This window comes from Vulpes lagopus, chromosome 1 (genome assembly GCF_018345385.1).
Source record: "Vulpes lagopus strain Blue_001 chromosome 1, ASM1834538v1, whole genome shotgun sequence".
In the NCBI taxonomy this organism is placed as follows: Eukaryota; Metazoa; Chordata; class Mammalia; order Carnivora; family Canidae; genus Vulpes; species Vulpes lagopus.
In genome coordinates, this window is record NC_054824.1 from 400,307 (window position 1) to 416,639 (window position 16,333).

The 16,333-nt window shown below is 46.6% G+C and overlaps 1 protein-coding gene across 1 annotated transcript; it reads left to right on the forward strand.

Annotated features, from left to right (window-relative positions):
* Positions 1-7,499: 7,499 nt before the first annotated feature.
* Positions 7,500-13,953, forward strand: PDCD2 (programmed cell death 2). Its single transcript, XM_041725077.1, has 6 exons — positions 7,500-8,037; positions 8,557-8,799; positions 9,139-9,267; positions 10,697-10,800; positions 12,491-12,604; positions 13,374-13,953. The coding sequence occupies exons 1-6, from the start codon at positions 7,755-7,757 to the stop codon at positions 13,530-13,532; spliced, it is 1,032 nt and encodes a 343-aa protein (XP_041581011.1). The 5' UTR covers positions 7,500-7,754; the 3' UTR covers positions 13,533-13,953.
* Positions 13,954-16,333: the final 2,380 nt, after the last annotated feature.

Below are 16,333 nucleotides of genomic sequence, written 5' to 3' on the forward strand. Positions count from 1 at the left end.
TCCTTTACTGTGCTTGGCCTGTTAATGTCCCCTAACTGGCCTTCCCACCACCCAAAATCTTTTTGTCTTTAGCTGAAGACGGCATGTAGGGTGGAGGCTTGGGCCACTTTGGGGAGTTACTCAGTTTCCCTGGGATGTATGCATTTTATTAAACTTCCATTTGTTTTTCTCACATTTATTCAGCAATAACCATCACTCTCTAGATGGATGAATCTTAAGTGCATTTCGCTAAGTGAAAGAATCCAGTCTGAAGAGGTTAAATACTTCATGACCCCATTTACAGGACATTCTAGAAAAGGCAAAACTACAGAGATGATCAGGACATAGGTGTTTGGAGTATTCTGCACGATACTTTAGTGCTGGATACCTGCCACTGTGCAAACATTTTCACATTCCAAAGAGTAAGCCATAATCTACTCGAGTTATTTAGGATGTGCGCAGTACAGTATAGCGGCCAAGGGCAGGCTGCCCCAAATGTGCACTTTGCCATACTGATGATTTTGAATAAAGGTTACTTAAGAGACAGTCTCTGCAATGAGGACACTTAGACCCTCTTCTGTCCCCCATGCAAGGAGGAAATCAATCTCCCATATGAGTATCCCCCTGTACCAGGAGGTAAAGAGAAAATGGGAAATTTAGAGGAGAGAAGGCTGCATAAACAATCCTTACTTTTTACTAATTTACCACCCCAGCCCAAATTCTGTTTAGAATTCCTTACTAACTGAAGTCCTCAAGGTTGTTTTCTTTCTCCTGTGAATTCCTCACAGTTTTATTTTCTTTGTCCACAAAATGGAAAAACTGTCTGTCTTGGGTCGTTTCTTTGGGTCTTGATTTCATGGTTCCATGGGCACGTGATTAGACTTTGGTTTTTCTTCTCCTTTTCACGTATCTCAGGACTTTTTAATTCTTAGCCCAGCTGCAAGAACCTTGGACTGAGGAAAATTTCTTTGTCCTCTTCAGTGGAATACAGGATGTGACAAATAATATAACTGGACAGAAAATATATGAAGAAAGGAAAGACTCACTGTAGGTTGTGTGGCAAAAGGTGTTGACCTAAGTAACTCTGGAAGTCAGTGGAATCTGTAGACTAAAGGAAAAATGTACTGTACATAAACAGTGGATTTTATAGTTCTTTCCCATCAGGGTAGTAGCTAGCAGTTCTGAAAACACCACATCTGTAATCTGGACAATGAATTAAATCAATGAAAAGTGGTGGGAGCCAGGTTTCTCAATGCTGGAATGGGAGTTATACAGATCAGCAAAGGGACAAGATAACAATATCCATGACATGACGGGCCAGGTTGGAAACATCAGTATACACTTATCTTTAGTTTAATCTGGATATAGACAGCTCCGCATAGAAACCTTCACAATTAGGTGTGTTTACATGGGTCGGAATACATGCATATATTTCCTTGCATTGTCTGCTGAGCATTTTGGGCTCCCATGTAAGACTTTAATACCTTTCTCTAATAAAAGGAATCAGGGTCTTTGAAGAAATTGCTGACATCAGGACAGAGACAGGAAATACAGGAGCCAGGATAATCTTGAAGTAACAGAACGTAAGGAAGTTCCAAGAAAAACCCCCACAAAGATGGAATGATATCAAAGGGAAAGGGAAGCCAATGGAAAGCCCTCTCAACAGCCAAGCAGGAATGAACCAGTGACCAAACACAGTAGAGCTGGAGTTTAACCAACAGCCTAAAGTGACCACCCTGGTGTCCACACTAATAAATGATTAGTTAAAAAGGAAATCACAGGCCCCAAAGTAGAGTCTCTTACGTTGAGACCTAGGTCAGCAAACCAGGACTTAATACCTAACCTAACTGCAGTTTCACACACACACACACACACACACACACACACTATGTAACCTTGCAACCACTCAACCTGAAAAATGATTCCTCCTGGTCCCCTCAGGATGGTGACCTTGCCTAAAACAATGCATCCTTTGCTAATAATATCCTTTTTTAAAATTCCCTCTCTGTCTTTAAAAACAGATCAGAAAAACAAACAAACAAAACAGAGATCAGGTCACAATCTCTGGGTCATGAGACTGAGCTCCATGGCGGGCAACACGTTCACTGCAGAGTCTACGTGAAAGTCTATCTCTCACTCTTCCTCTGCACCTCTCCCCTCTCACATGCACTCTCTCTCTAAAAATAAATCTTCAAAAACCTTGCCTTCCCTGCAGCTCAAAGGAACTACTTTCTATTTGCTGGATAGGATGCTACTGATTCATTAATTGTTCAATGAAGCCAATGGGATTGAGATCTTTTAAATTACTTGGTTTATTAACAGATCACATAGGATTTTACAAATGAATTGAAAAGACCTTGCCTAACAGAATTCCACATAGCAGATGCAGACACTCAGCCATCCACCAAGGGAGAGGCGCTAACTTCCTCTCTGACAATGCGGGCTTCGCGTGGTGCTTCCTGCTCAGGACGACACGTTGCGAGCCCACGGGAACGAGTAAGTCACAGTGCGGAGGCCTGACCAACACTGCCGCAGCCAGGTGACTGTTGTTAACATAGACAGTGGCGAGTGGCTTCCAGAGCATGCTCCCCTGGTATCAAGTGATGACAGAGGACTTGACCTCTGTGACCTGCTTCCTCAAAACCCATAACTGTAGTCTAATCATGAGGAAAACACCATAAATCCCAGTGCAGGACTTTCTATCAAATACTTGACTTGGTCTCAATACTGCCAAGGCCATCAAAACAAGACAAGCCCCAGGGCCTGTCCCAGCCAAGGAGAGCCTAAAGAGACACCATGACCACATGTCACATGGTGCCCTGTATGCAACACTGGAGCAGGAAGAGTTGGAGCAGAGGGAACCTGAATAAAGTAGGGACTTTAGTAAATAATAACACACCAGTATCTGTTCATTAATTGTGACAATTCTGTAGAAAAACAGAGTAGAAATTAAAGGTCAAATAAGAGAAACCAATTGCAACAGACTGGAAACCCAGAGGAGATGAGTGGTTTCCTAGTAAAACTACACTTTAACAAAATGGACACTGAAATAAGGAAATTAACTACCCAGGGACCTCCTGCTGCTGCCGGTTCTCCTCTCACTGTTCTGGAGTTTTCCTTTCCAGGGACAGAGAAGGAACAGGTCTCTGGAGACCTGACTCCCCCAAACTGCCTCTGCCCCCCACCCCCCGAGCCATGGTCCACCCAGGACACCGTGCACAGGGAGCCTCAGAAACTGTTGATCCTAGTATGTCAGCTAGCATCTTCTGGATGGCAAGGGACTGGACACATTTACTAAAGTAAAACAAATTAATATATTTTTTAAATTTTTTTATTATTATTTATTTATGATAGTCACAGAGAGAGAGAGAGAGAGGCAGAGACACAGGCAGAGGGAGAAGCAGGCTCCATGCACCGGGAGCCCGATGTGGGATTCGATCCCGGGTCTCCAGGATCGCGCCCTGGGCCAAAGGCAGGCGCTGAACCGCTGCGCCACCCAGGGATCCCCCAAATTAATATTTTTAATGGTAGAAATAAATACTTGTGAGAGGCAACTTAAGACTGTGTTTGGACCTGGCAGGCTCAGGGGCTCACACTCTCACAGTATGACCCTGAGCCATCTCCACCCTTTCATCCTGCTAAGTGCCCTAGGGTGGCCCCATTCATAGGCACAGTCTCTCCCAGCATCTGGGGTCTCCAGCAACTCCAGGCTGACACCCATTCAGTGTCCATTCTACTGGGAAGTTTCTCTTTCCCTTGGGTTCCGTGAAAAGTCATGGCTTTCAGTGTCTTTGGCCTGGCTTGGAGCACATTCTCATCCTTGAAGCCATCAGAGCACCCAGAGAATGAGCATGAGGTTAGGCGCACTTGGATCATACGCCCATCTTCGAGATGGGTGGAATGTGCGGTCTGAACTCTGGACTGTTTGGATGAGAGGCCAGTGAGACGTGGTTCCCAAAGGTAAGCTGAGATGCTGGATGAGGACATAAGAATGGATGCTGGGCTGGAAAAGCAGCAGATTCTGCATCACTGGTGGCTGGCTGCACGGCTGTGGACTCTGAAGCCTAAGGAAGGAAGGGGTTCACTTAGGGTCAGGGGCTTCAGCTGCCCATCCAGTGCTCTTGCTATCCTCTCTGAATATCAAGAAGCTCTTCCACTCGCTAAAAAAGCAACTCTGCTATTGATGGGAAACTCAAGGCTTCTACCTTGGGCTTTGGGTCCTTGTGTCTCAGAGATTGGAGCCATGCAGACCTCACTCATCTCCCTCAGAGGAGGGAACCCAGGAGTCACACCTGCACCCTCCCTTCTGCCACATCAATCACCTATCCCCAAAGAACAAACTGGCTCATTTTCCAGTCTCTTCTCTCTGCTTTACAAAGAGCAGAGACCCAATGCAAGGATGGTTAGGAAATTATTGCTCAGTGAAGCAGTGGGAAGCTCAAAGATTATTCCACGGCACAGAATCCACATATGGCAGACTTTCTGGAGGCCACAGCCCCTGCTTCATGCATGCAGCTCTCTGAGACCATGCAGCCTGCTGAGAAGACACATTTGCTCCTATATCTGGATTCCTAACAAGTACACATGTCAAAGGTTTATATTACAATCGGGAGGCCAAAGGACTGCAGGGCCAGTCTGCTGTATGGTTGCTGTGGTCAGGGCCACATTCTATGCTTGGAGTGCTATTAACTCTCTTGATAGGCTGGCAGGCTGTGAGGCAGGAAGCACTTGTCTCAACCACACAGATGTTGGGAATGGCGACATCCCATGGGGCTGTCTACACTGCTCATGGAGCTGTTACATTGCCAGGAGCACAGTCAGCTCAGTGATTGGCCGTGGGGGTTATTAGGACACAGGCTGGCCAGAGCTGGAGGACCACAGATGCCTGCCTGTATGGTCAGAGGCCAAGGGCTGTCCCATCTGAGACGTTGTTGTCTACTGCTGACCGCTTGGATGGGATGAAACATCAAGCCAATGTCAGGAGGGTACACCTAGCACCCAAGAAAGCTGCACACAGGAGTGGGTAGGCCATACCTCACCCTGTATAATCCACGTATGTCTACTCAGTGCCCTGGGCTGGAACCTGGGAATCCCCAGGCAGAGTGAGGCCAGCAGCTCCCTTTCCGTGATTGGGGTTGAGTTGGAGTTGAAACAATCAGTGACCAGGCACACATTTTACTCTTCTTTTAGAGCCAAACACTGAGGGGGATAAAAACAATGCTCCCCAGACTGACTCCTGATGCATATGTGACCACGAGAGAGTCGTGTGCATTCTAGACACTGAGCAAGAGGAAGATAGGGAGGGGGGCCACTGAGGTTAAAGCCAAAACTTGACCCTAACCCTGACCCAGGCCCTGACCCAAACACTGACCTTAATGCTGACCCAGAATGTGAGGCTGCCCTGGACCCAGACCCCGTCCCTGACCCTGGTACTGCCCAACAAATAAGAAATAGCAAGCGAGAATAACAAGAAACTAGAGTCCAAAGACAAGTCCAATATGGGATGTCAAGCTGAGCATTTGGGGCTGTGATGACTGAGCAAAACCACCAGAGACCATAAACAAAGGTGAGGATATGTAATTTGCCAATTTTTCATCCAGGGCTGGGTGAAGACTTGGCCCAGAGTCCCTGTGCTGGGTGGCTTCCAAAGGACAAAGTAGCCATTCCCAACATCATGCAATGACTGTCCTACCGTTGTGACCTGGGGCAGTTCTGCTCAGCCTCATTTTCTCCTCAGTGGTTTTGGGAAAACATTCTTTGCTCTTTATAGACCAAAAATTATTAAGTGGTCTTTGTAAATTCCCTTCCGTGGGTGGAAGATTCTAGTGCCTAGGCAATCTGAGGCAAACGGCAGTGCAGGGACGCATGTGTTCAACAGCAAAATGACTCATCCTCACTGGGGCTCATTGAATGCAGAAATTCTGCAATATTAGCAACTCATAAGGGACTGACGTGCCAGCTTGCTCCCTTTACGTGGGGGTGAGGAAGTGAGTCACAGAGGCATCGGCTGAACCTCAGCTAAACAAACTCATAAAAAATGCATTGCCTTGAGAGGACAGTTTGGGAGGAGCTAGAGCACGTCCAGAGGGGAGGTGTGTACCTCTCAACAAAGGGGTGTGAGGAAGGCACAAGGACCACAAAGGTCACACTGGAGACTTAGTAAGAGAGAGGAGTGGCGGTGGTATCCATCTCCACAATGCAAGCTGATACTTTCAGACTTATGGCAATAAGGACAGAATCGAAAGCTGAGTCACAGGCTACAGCTGATCTGACAGTGAGTTAGGAGAAAGGGCACAGAGCAATTTGAACACTCGTCCATGAAAAATACAGAACTCATAATAAATGGATTCCAGGTAGAAAGCAGAGGGATCCTAGTAGGAGCCGAAGCAGATTTCCCAAACGAGTTTCAGCTTTGAAGGGGCTCAGCTTTGAAGGGGCGCTCTGGGACGCCTGGGGGGCTCAGCAGTTGAGTGTCTGCCTTGGGCCCCCAGGGCGTGACCCCGGGGTCCTAGGATCGAGTTTCGCATCCGGCTCTCTGCATGGAGCCTGCTTCTCCTTCCTATGCCTCTGCTTCTCTGTGTCTCTCATGAATAAATAAATAAAAATCTTAAAAAAAAAAAAAAAGAGGCACTTGTGCTTTACCTCATCTTCACATGTTTGGATTATGTGTGTCATAGAGAAAACAGGATTGCACAGGCTTCAGGTGTGAAAAGTCACTGGATTTTCTAAGAAGTCTGGGATTCCACAGCTGGGAAGAAAAATCTGAGCAAACCCTCACTTCAGTGGACAGAAAACGCAATTCACATCTACAATCACCCCATCTAAGAAGGGACGACGTATGTTTACCCAAGTTCCCGAACTTAGTTTCCAAAAATAAATATTCTCATATTGTTTTCCCTTCAGTAAAATAGAGCTTACTTTGGTTGCTTAAGAATCTACGAATCGGGGCGCCTGGGTGGCTCCGGTCCTGGCCGCAGGGCCGAGCCCCAGCACCGGGTCCTGCTCATCGGAGAGTCTGCTCCCCCCGCCCCCGCCCCTCCCCCTGCTGGTTCTCTCTCCGAGAAATAAATAACAGGGTAAAAAAAAAAATTTTTTTTTAGAATGATTAACACGTGCTTATGGAAACACCACCAGAAAACAAACACTAAGATGAAAGAGAATGTTACTGTGTTTTAATGCTACAATTTAAGTAAAATTAAGGAAACTCTTTTCAAAACGAAGGACCTGGTAGATGTGATCCGGTGTAAACAGATGCGGGAACAGCAGCACGAGGTCCACGTGGGGCCGAGCCCGAAGCAGAGCGGCCGGGCCCTGGGTCCTCACCGCGCGGGGCCTCGGGGCCTCGGGCCGGGGCTCGCCCCGCGGCAGGTGCGCGTGCGCGGTGGCCCCGCGGGCCGGGCGGGGGCTGCGGGACCGGCCGGGAACGACGGCGACATCGCCGACGCGCGTCAAATTTCACTCAGCAAATTAAAACTCACTGTCCGACGTAACGAAGGCTGCCACGTCCACAAGGCGGGGCAGGGGAGAGCCCAAAACGAAGGACCCAACCGAAACCGTGGGAAGGGCTGGCGAGCCGCCCCGCCCCTTCTCCCTAAGCGCCGCCGCGCCCCCGTGACCCGGAGTTAGGGACGCGCGGCGCCCGCGGAGGGCCGGCCGGTTCCCTAGTCCCGCCCCCTCTCCCTGTAGCCCAATCGCTGCCGAGCCGCCGTCGCGTGCTTCCGGTGGCCGACTTCCGCCTTCCGGCCGCCGAGCCCCGCCGCCGGCTCGCGCGCCCCATGGCGGCCGCCCGCGTGGCGCCGGTCGAGCTGGGCTTCGCGGAGGCGGCGCCGGCGTGGCGGCTGCGCAGCGAGCAGTTCCCCAGCAAGGTGGGCGGGCGGCCGGCGTGGCTGGGCGCGGCGGGGCTGCCGGGGCCCGAGGAGCTGGCCTGCGCGCTGTGCGGCCGCCCGCTGGCCTTCCTGCTGCAGCTGTACGCGCCGCTGCCCGAGCGCGCCGACGCCTTCCACCGCGGCCTCTTCCTCTTCTGCTGCCGGGCGCCGCCGTGCTGTGCGGGTCTGCGCGGTGAGCGGCCCCGGCGCCGGGCCTGGGGCGGGCGGGGCCAGCGGAGGGGCGGGGCCTCAGGGAGGGCGGGGCCTGCGGAGGGGCGGTGCTTGTGGGGGCGGGGCTTGTGGGGGCGGAGCCTCGGGGCGGGCGGAGCCTCGGGGCGGGCGTAGCGCACCTGCTCCGGCCCCGCCGCCCCGCAGCCCCCGCGGCGCCCTGTGGCCCCGAAGGAAGGGCCCGCCGGGTTCCGACCGTCCGAGGGAGCTGGGCCCGACAGCGTCTGCATGTCCCTGCGGTCAGTGCGACTTGGCCGGCAGAGCCCTTGCGTTATTCTCGGCGAGCTCGAAGACCGCATTCCGTTGTCGTGGATGCCCAACTAGTCTGTTGTTTTCCACGTGGTGTTTTCTCCTCTTTCAGAAAATAAGATCCCTGACATCGAAAAGTTCCTTCTTTTCGATCCTGTGTGAACCGGAGGCCCCAGTATTTCGATTGCTATATTGTTTTACTGACGATGCTTCATTTCTCCTCGTTTCCTCATAGTTTTTAGAAATCAGCTGCCCAGAAAAAATGACTTCTACTCCTATGAGCCACCGTCTGAGGATCCTCCTCCCGAGACAGGAGAGTCTGTGTGCCTCCAGCTCAAGTCCGGTGCTCACCTCTGCAGGGTTTGTGGCTGCTTAGGCCCCAAAACGTGCTCCCGCTGCCACAGGGCCCGTTACTGCAGTAAGGAGCACCAGGCTCTGGACTGGAGGTGTGGGCACAAGCAGGCCTGCCTGCACCCAGGTGAGGCACCTCTTCTGCGGTCTGGGCTCGGTTTCATAGTCTCTATCCACTTCTGAGGATAAAAGTTAAGATTAGAGAAGGTATTATACTTTTCAAAATTTTGGTAACTGGTAACAACACCTAGGAAGGAGGAACCATGAGGTCTTGCCTGCTCAGTTGTGTCTCAGACTTGCCTTAATAGGGGCGATTAATTTATGATCTAAACTGCTGAACTCTGTGTATTATATTTACTAGGGAAAACTGTTACTACATAGAATACACTTTAGAAACGGAAAATTATTGGACCCTCTTTAAAACTAAAGGATTAGTAATGATGCTAGTTACCTTTTCTTGTTTCAGATTTAGATGGAACAGTTCCAGACCACAACTTCCTTTTTCCAGAATTTGAAATTGTAATAGAAACAGAAGAGGAGATTACACCTGAAGTTGTTGAAAAAGAAAATGAATCCGAAATTGTGGGGAGCATGGGTAAGGAGTTAGCTTTAGAACATTAAGTGATTAAATGTAATGCTAGAAAGAAAAGGCTCAGTATGTCAAGAAGAGAGGAGAAGTATGACTCAGTATGACAGGAGAAGTCAACTCACTTTGGAATCTGTAGCCTGTAATTTTCTTTTTTTTTTTTTTTTTTTTATGATAGTCATACAGAGAGAAAGAGAGAGGCAGAGACACAGGCAGAGGGAGAAGCAGGCTCCATGCACCGGGAGCCTGATGTGGGATTCGATCCCGGGTCTCCAGGATCGCGCCCTGGGCCAAAGGCAGGCGCCAAACCGCTGCACCACCCAGGGATCCCTGTAGCCTGTAATTTTCAAATACTGTACCTCCCCGCATGGTGTATTTATCAGATAGTGGTTCTGATGAAGACCTGTCTGGGCAAGTATCCAGTATCCGGGTGGTCGTGGGATAAGGCTCCTCCACTGGATAAGCTCATCTGGACCCAAGATCTGTTTCTCAGTTGTAGTTGGAGCATGTGAGTGTGTGTAATGTAGTGTTGCGGGGGTGGGGGTGACAAGGGCCCTTTAAATGTTTCATTTAGCTGGTTTCAGATACCCGATTTTACAGGTTACCTGGAGATGATGGTATGGGACTCTAGTCCCAGGGTCAGCGAGATACTTAAGAGAAGGATGCGTAGATAGCATTTATCCAGCAAAGGCTACTTGTGCATGATCTTCTCTCAAGCAGTACAGTGAGTTAGGAACTAGCTCATTTTGCAGTGAGGAACGTGAGGTTTTCTGTGTAACTTGGTTGGTCATGTAACCAAAGTTTTAGAACTGCAGTTAGAGCGCAATGTTGTTGACTGCAGAATTTTAGTTCCTAACTGCTACAAAATTAGGTTTGAGAGTCTAAATCAGACTTCAAAATAGGTTACTGTCAGGTGCTGTCATAAATATGCTTTGGTATATGTAACACAGACTAAATCCCATTGAGGACAGCAATGGTTTGGGGCTGGGATTCCAGGATGGGAGTGTGCAGAGGGAACAAGCCAGTGGGTCCACAGGGAGTGAGCGTACCAGCCGGGAAGGGACGTGTGAGACAGGAGATTGGTGGGACGGTCCAGGCAGCGAAAGGGCAGTAGTGAGAATAAAAGGCTGTGTTTGCTGGGTGTCCTTGCATCTACTGGGCACAAGTCCTAAACCCAGGACTTGCGTCTGTGCTTTTAATTGACAGCTTTCAAGAGAAGCACTCACTAGGAACCTGCCCAGCAAAGTGGGGTACCTGGAAAATCAGATGGTCCTGAAGTACTAACTTTAATGAATTAAAATAGGGAAAGCCTATGGGAACATCTATCTGATTTAACTCTAAGTTGGTGGTTTGAAATTTCCTGCCCTCAGCACATGGGGAATGTCAAGTCATGGGGATTAGTCCTCTTGCCTTAACAGTTACGTTGATGACTTTTCAGGTGAAGCACCTGAGGAAGAATTGGATTCTATGGCCAAACATGAATCAAAGGAAGATAAAATTTTCCAGAAGTTTAAAACTAAAATAGCGCTTGAGCCGGAACAGGTAAACTAGAACTCTTACAACTCCTTATTGTGTTCTTTTCAGGCTGTGTTTTCCAGGTACAGTCCCTGAGAAGTAACTAGAATAAAGCTAGTCTCTTGTTACAGGAATCCTTTCACACAGTGGTCCTGCAGATCCTGTCAGTAGTTTCTGAGACTGCAGGTTATACTGTTTATCACCTAGGGGGTCCGTGTTTTAAAGAAAGCATTAGAGACAGATGAGTAAGGTGTGTTGCCTATAATACAGGAAGTTTGTACCAGTCGAAGGAAGGAAGGAAGGAATAGATATTTTTGCCCATTTATCCAACAGGAACCTTTTGCTTATAAAACCAACATGAAAAAAAAAAAAAAAAAAACCAACATGACATGTTACCGCAGACACTAGTTTTGTGAAAAGAAAAATGGGCTTTGGTGTTGGGAAGAATCCTGGATCCTGGAATTAAACAATGAGCTTTGATGTCATTGTATCTGCAGTGTGAAAAAAATCAGAGGGTAGTTGTGAGCGTGAAGGGAGAATGTAGGCACATAGTAAGTGCTCAGCAAATGTTTCCTGTCTTCATCTGTTTTTTTTTTTTTTTCTTTTCATCTCTGTTCTTCCATTAACATCATTCCCCTTAAAGACACTAAATCAGGGCAGCCCGGGGGCTCAGCAGTTTAGCACCACCTTCAGCCCAGGGTGTGATCCTGGAGACCCGGGATCAAGTCCTACGTCGGGCTTCCTGCATGGAGCCTGCTTCTCCCTCTGCCTGTGTCTCTGCCCCTCTCTCTCTCTCTCTCTGTGTGTCTCATGAATAAATAAATAAAATAAAGACCCTAAATCACTGCAGAAAGCTCAGCTAAACTTCTATAAAGCAGTCACTGGATCAAATAAATATCCTGAGCAAGAACGTTATAAGGATAGACATAAGCACTAAGCACTGAGAAGGTAGTTTTTAGCAATGTGTATGCTTTTAACAAAACACAGGAAAGCCATTCTGTCGATTAAGATCTTAACAATGACATTTATCTCTCTATTATTTATCTAAACTACTTGGCATTTGTATCTTTAAAATGTTTTTCAAAAAATTTGAGAGTGAGCGAGACTGTGCACAAGCAGGGGTCGGGGGGCAAAGGGAGAGAGAATCTTTCAATTTTTTAAAGGTTTTATTTGAGAGTATGCAAGAGAGAGCAAGCGAGCAGCACACCTGTGTGTGTGTGGGGGGGGGGGGGCGGTGCGGGGAGAGAGGGACAAGCAGACCCTGTGCTGAGCGCGGCTCTGGCTCCATCTCACAGGCCTGAGATCATGACCTGAGCTGAAACCATTCAGGTGCCTAACCAGTGGAGCCATCCAGACGCCCCGTCCCTTTTAAAATCTTTTAACTGAGGTTCCTTTTATCTGATAGCAGACTCTGGGCTGCATTCTGGATTCAGAAACTGGTAATGGAGAAACAGGATTATGTGGGACCCTACTCAGGATTCAGATTCTAACCATATTATCATCTATGAAATATGATTTTGGTATCCAGAGTCAGATAAGCTAAAATAACTGACTTGATGACATTTTATTAACAGTGCCAGGTCTGAGGTGGGGAATAGTAAAACTGTTTCAGATGAGTGTTCCATCAAGGTTCTCCAGATGATTATGCAATCACAGGCTACCACTGGCAATTTAGGTGACATGTTGGCGATCTGCACATGATCCTGGTTGATTTTAGGTTCTCAGATACGGCAGAGGGATTGCACCCATCTGGATCTCTGGTGAAAATATCCCTCAAGAAAAGGATATTCCACATTGTCCCTGTGGTGCCAAGAGGATATTTGAATTCCAGGTATGACTTCAAGAGTATTTTAACATATGATCACCCTAAATTATCTTACTAAATGCTATAAAACTTTTCCAAAGTAACACATACACACGGATCCTGTTGTTGTTACAGAAAGTGCCTTGTCTCACCTAAGAGCTTATTCCTTGGAGGGGATTAGGTTTGATGGTCTTATCTGATAGTTATTTCTCTCTCTAAATAACATGCTTTTTCTGGTAATTTGTCAGTTTACTAGTTTTTAGACATTATCCATTCACTGACATGTGCAGTAATGAGGATTTAAATGTAGTTTCTTATACCATCTGGACCATCCTCTCCCCTCCCAGTGCGGTTACAGCATCATTTTTGGTGTCTCCATTTTGTTACTTTTGTAATTTTAAATATTCCTTCTTGTTACAGCAATTAAGGTCTTTGTACTTTGTGACAGGAGTGTTTTATTAGAGGTGCTAAACTGTTTGGTGTTAGCTTGTGGATTTGTTAGGAAAACAAATGGACATAATCATTAAGACATATGGTTTTTCAAAAGGATCACAATCCATTTGGGTTGGATAGAAGTGCTCTTCCACAGCCGATCTGCTAACCTTACACAGTGGTAGTAGGTACTATTTGTGGCTTAGGGGAAAAGAGGAATTGTGAAGACTGTATCCAACAGTAATTGGTTCTTGGTGTCAAAGCTAGAGAGACCAGCATCCCTGTAATCACCCTGGCACAGGCCTGTTGAAAGCAGTGTTCCCGGCCTCAACGCAAGGCTCTGATTGAGTCGTCCTCTTTGCAGGTCATGCCTCAGCTGCTCAACTACCTGAAGGCCGACAGACTGGGCAAGAGTGTCGATTGGGGTGTCCTGGCTATCTTCACCTGTGCTGAAAGCTGTAGACTGGGGATTGGCTACACAGAGGAATTTGTCTGGAAGCAAGATATAACAGATACACCCTAAAGACACTGTAAAGCCTCACAGATGCTCTTAATCTCTTAGACCTTGCAAGACCATTTCTACACTTTATCCTAAGAGACAAAAGTACAAAGATGTTGTTTTAGGCGAGTTTACAATGTGTAAATATTAGTGAAACAATAATGCCCAGTGACAGGTAATTAAATAAATATTGGTGAATCCCTACAGAGGGTAATGCAGTCTTAATGACGTAGACTTGTATGTACAAGATACAGGTTTAAACTGACACAAGATCTTCATGGCATGTTCATATCTTTGTTAAAGTATTTATACATGTGTATGTCCACAGAAACCTGGAAAGATACACACTTGGTGGGAACTAGTTAACTAAGGATGGTGGGACTAAGTGAAATAATTGTTTTACCTACGTGTTTCTTTCTACAATAAAAATGGGTTAATTGCCTAATTAAGACAATCCATTACTCAGAACATTTTTCCTCCTAAAATAGGCAATGTTAAAACCAAGAGAAAACTATTTGGGTAAAACCCAAAGAGACTTGACTGGTAATCAGGTCACTGTCACCGGCTCTAGGATACACAGAAGCCCAGAACAATGGAAAAATACAGAACTCACAGGCTGGTGAGTGTTATGAATAACTGACTTTGGAGAGAAGCTCTACCTCAAAACTGACCTTGATCAGAGACTGCTGCAAGGCAAGAATGAGGTCCTCCCACCCCCATCTCCTAACCAGCGTACATGTGGGGAGTAAACCCAAGTAAGGAGGCAGGAATCAGCCACTGGGAAATGTGGCCCTGAGGTCCGCTAAACCTATTAACCGTGCTAAGGCTCCTTCTGGCCCATGGGGTTTCTCAATTACGTTGTGACGGTTCCCGGTTCTATCAACACCCAGTAACGCCTGCCAAGCGCTACAGCAAGCCTAAAGGGACACTGCTGTTGACGGAGTGCTTGAAAACCAACAGCTAATCTAGGTTGGCCCATATTCTCCCATAAGTGTGTCTTTTTAGATGTTACACCATACGTTAACGTCACTGACTACTTGGCTATCTCCCTACACTTTTATATGAGAAACTCGTCCCCCCAAAAAAAAAAAAAAAAAAAGAAACTCGTGCCCATTAGCCCACATTCTATGTGTACCTATGTGTATGTAATTCATAGAAGGGTGTGTATAAAATACAGTGAAGCAAAGCGCCACATGGGAAACCACTAGGATACTTTTAAATACCTGTCAGGAAGGAGGAAGGTGTCACAGCTTTCAAGCTGAGAGCAAAGTCAGAATCACGCATGGCTTCTGGAAAACTGGACTAGTGGTGGGGGTGGGTGGGGTCTTCACATTGCAAATTATAAATGATTCCTGAAGTCGGGAGATGTTACAGTTTTCCAATGCAGATCAGCACCCTCACTGCCAAGGATTTTAAGCAAATCCATTAGGGTTTGGAAACCTCACCAAATGATTGTAGACATTCTCGCAGGTGTGCTGGGAATAACCAGCCGGGCTGTCCTTTACGTGTGCATCCCTGCCAATTTCTGGAAATCACAGTGAAGAGTTCACAGGGTCTTTGCACTTACAGACTAGTCCAAATTACCAGAAAGTGTCCATGTCAACTGGCATCCATCTTAAAAAGATAACCGTACAGAAAATGCCAAATAAAAATAACCTAAAACCAAAAATTTAAATAAAAACATGAAGCAACTCAGTTGTCTCTAGAAATAGCAAGATGCATTTAAAAACACCATACAATATTCACATCTCACCCAGTAACTTCCTGTGGAGGATGTCACTCACTACTGCTAATCCAAGTACTCCACTGTCCACCAAAACACGTTTGGCTCAGATGCTGCCTGACCCAACCGCTCATCCTACTACGACAGCAATACATTCGTCCTGTTATTTCAGATACTGAATGCCGTTCTCAGGATCCCTTGACAATCTGGATATCACAGCAAAATAAGTATGTTAAGTGCTTTTGATAATCACGCTGGTGGTAATATTGTAAACTAAGATTGTTTGCAGGTATAATGTAAGGTAAAGTAGATTTATCTACTAAAAACTGGGATTTTCTAACTAATTTCATGTATTTTTAAAAATTAAGGATTCTCAGTGTAAAAAATATGTAAATGATCAAATGAAACCCCCATAGTCTCGAATTTGAATTCGATATATCGATATGAACTCATGAGGTATTTTATCTCAAAAGCTTTCGAAGGGAAAGAAGCAAGCATTTATCCTGCTATATGACATGTATCGCTTTACAAAAGTATTCTAATGAATGACTGGAAAAGAAGTAACTGGAATTCATCATTTGCACCCCATAAACGCAATCATAGATCAATGAGAAGAGAGACAACTAGGCATTTGGTTCCTAACAACGAACATGCCACTTCTGTAGTCTTTACAAAGGGACCAAGACTCTGGATGTAGGTGCTCGTTTGCATACAGGAAACAACACAGGAACATGCTGAGCAATACCATGTGTTTGAAAACAGCAAAACAAACTAGGAAACTACCAGCTGTAAATGTGGCCTGTAATGTTTTAAGGAAAAGAGAGGGAGAATATAAGGCATAAGGAGACATAAAAACATTTTTTTTTTTTAATGGAAGACTAACCTATATTAGTAATTTAGGTAATGACTATACAAGACCATGGCTGTTGTGGGGGAGGGGGAGCGGGTGTTGTACAGGCTGGACTGGAACAGAAAGAGGGGCCCCCGGGACACGGACAAAGTTGTGAGTGCTGGTTACAGGGATGTCTACTGACTACCTCATGAGTTCATAGCGACTCATCCAATTCAAATTCAGAATTCAAAATTCAAAAACTACGGTTTT

Excerpts from the sequence above, each read along its gene's own strand:
- PDCD2 (XM_041725077.1), top strand. The coding sequence starts at position 7,755 with ATGGCGGCCGCCCGCGTGGCGCCGGTCGAGCTGGGCTTCGCGGAGGCG. Across the intron at positions 8,800-9,138 it reads GCAGGCCTGCCTGCACCCAG|ATTTAGATGGAACAGTTCCA; the intron begins GTGAGGCACCTC and ends TTCTTGTTTCAG. Across the intron at positions 9,268-10,696 it reads CGAAATTGTGGGGAGCATGG|GTGAAGCACCTGAGGAAGAA; the intron begins GTAAGGAGTTAG and ends ATGACTTTTCAG.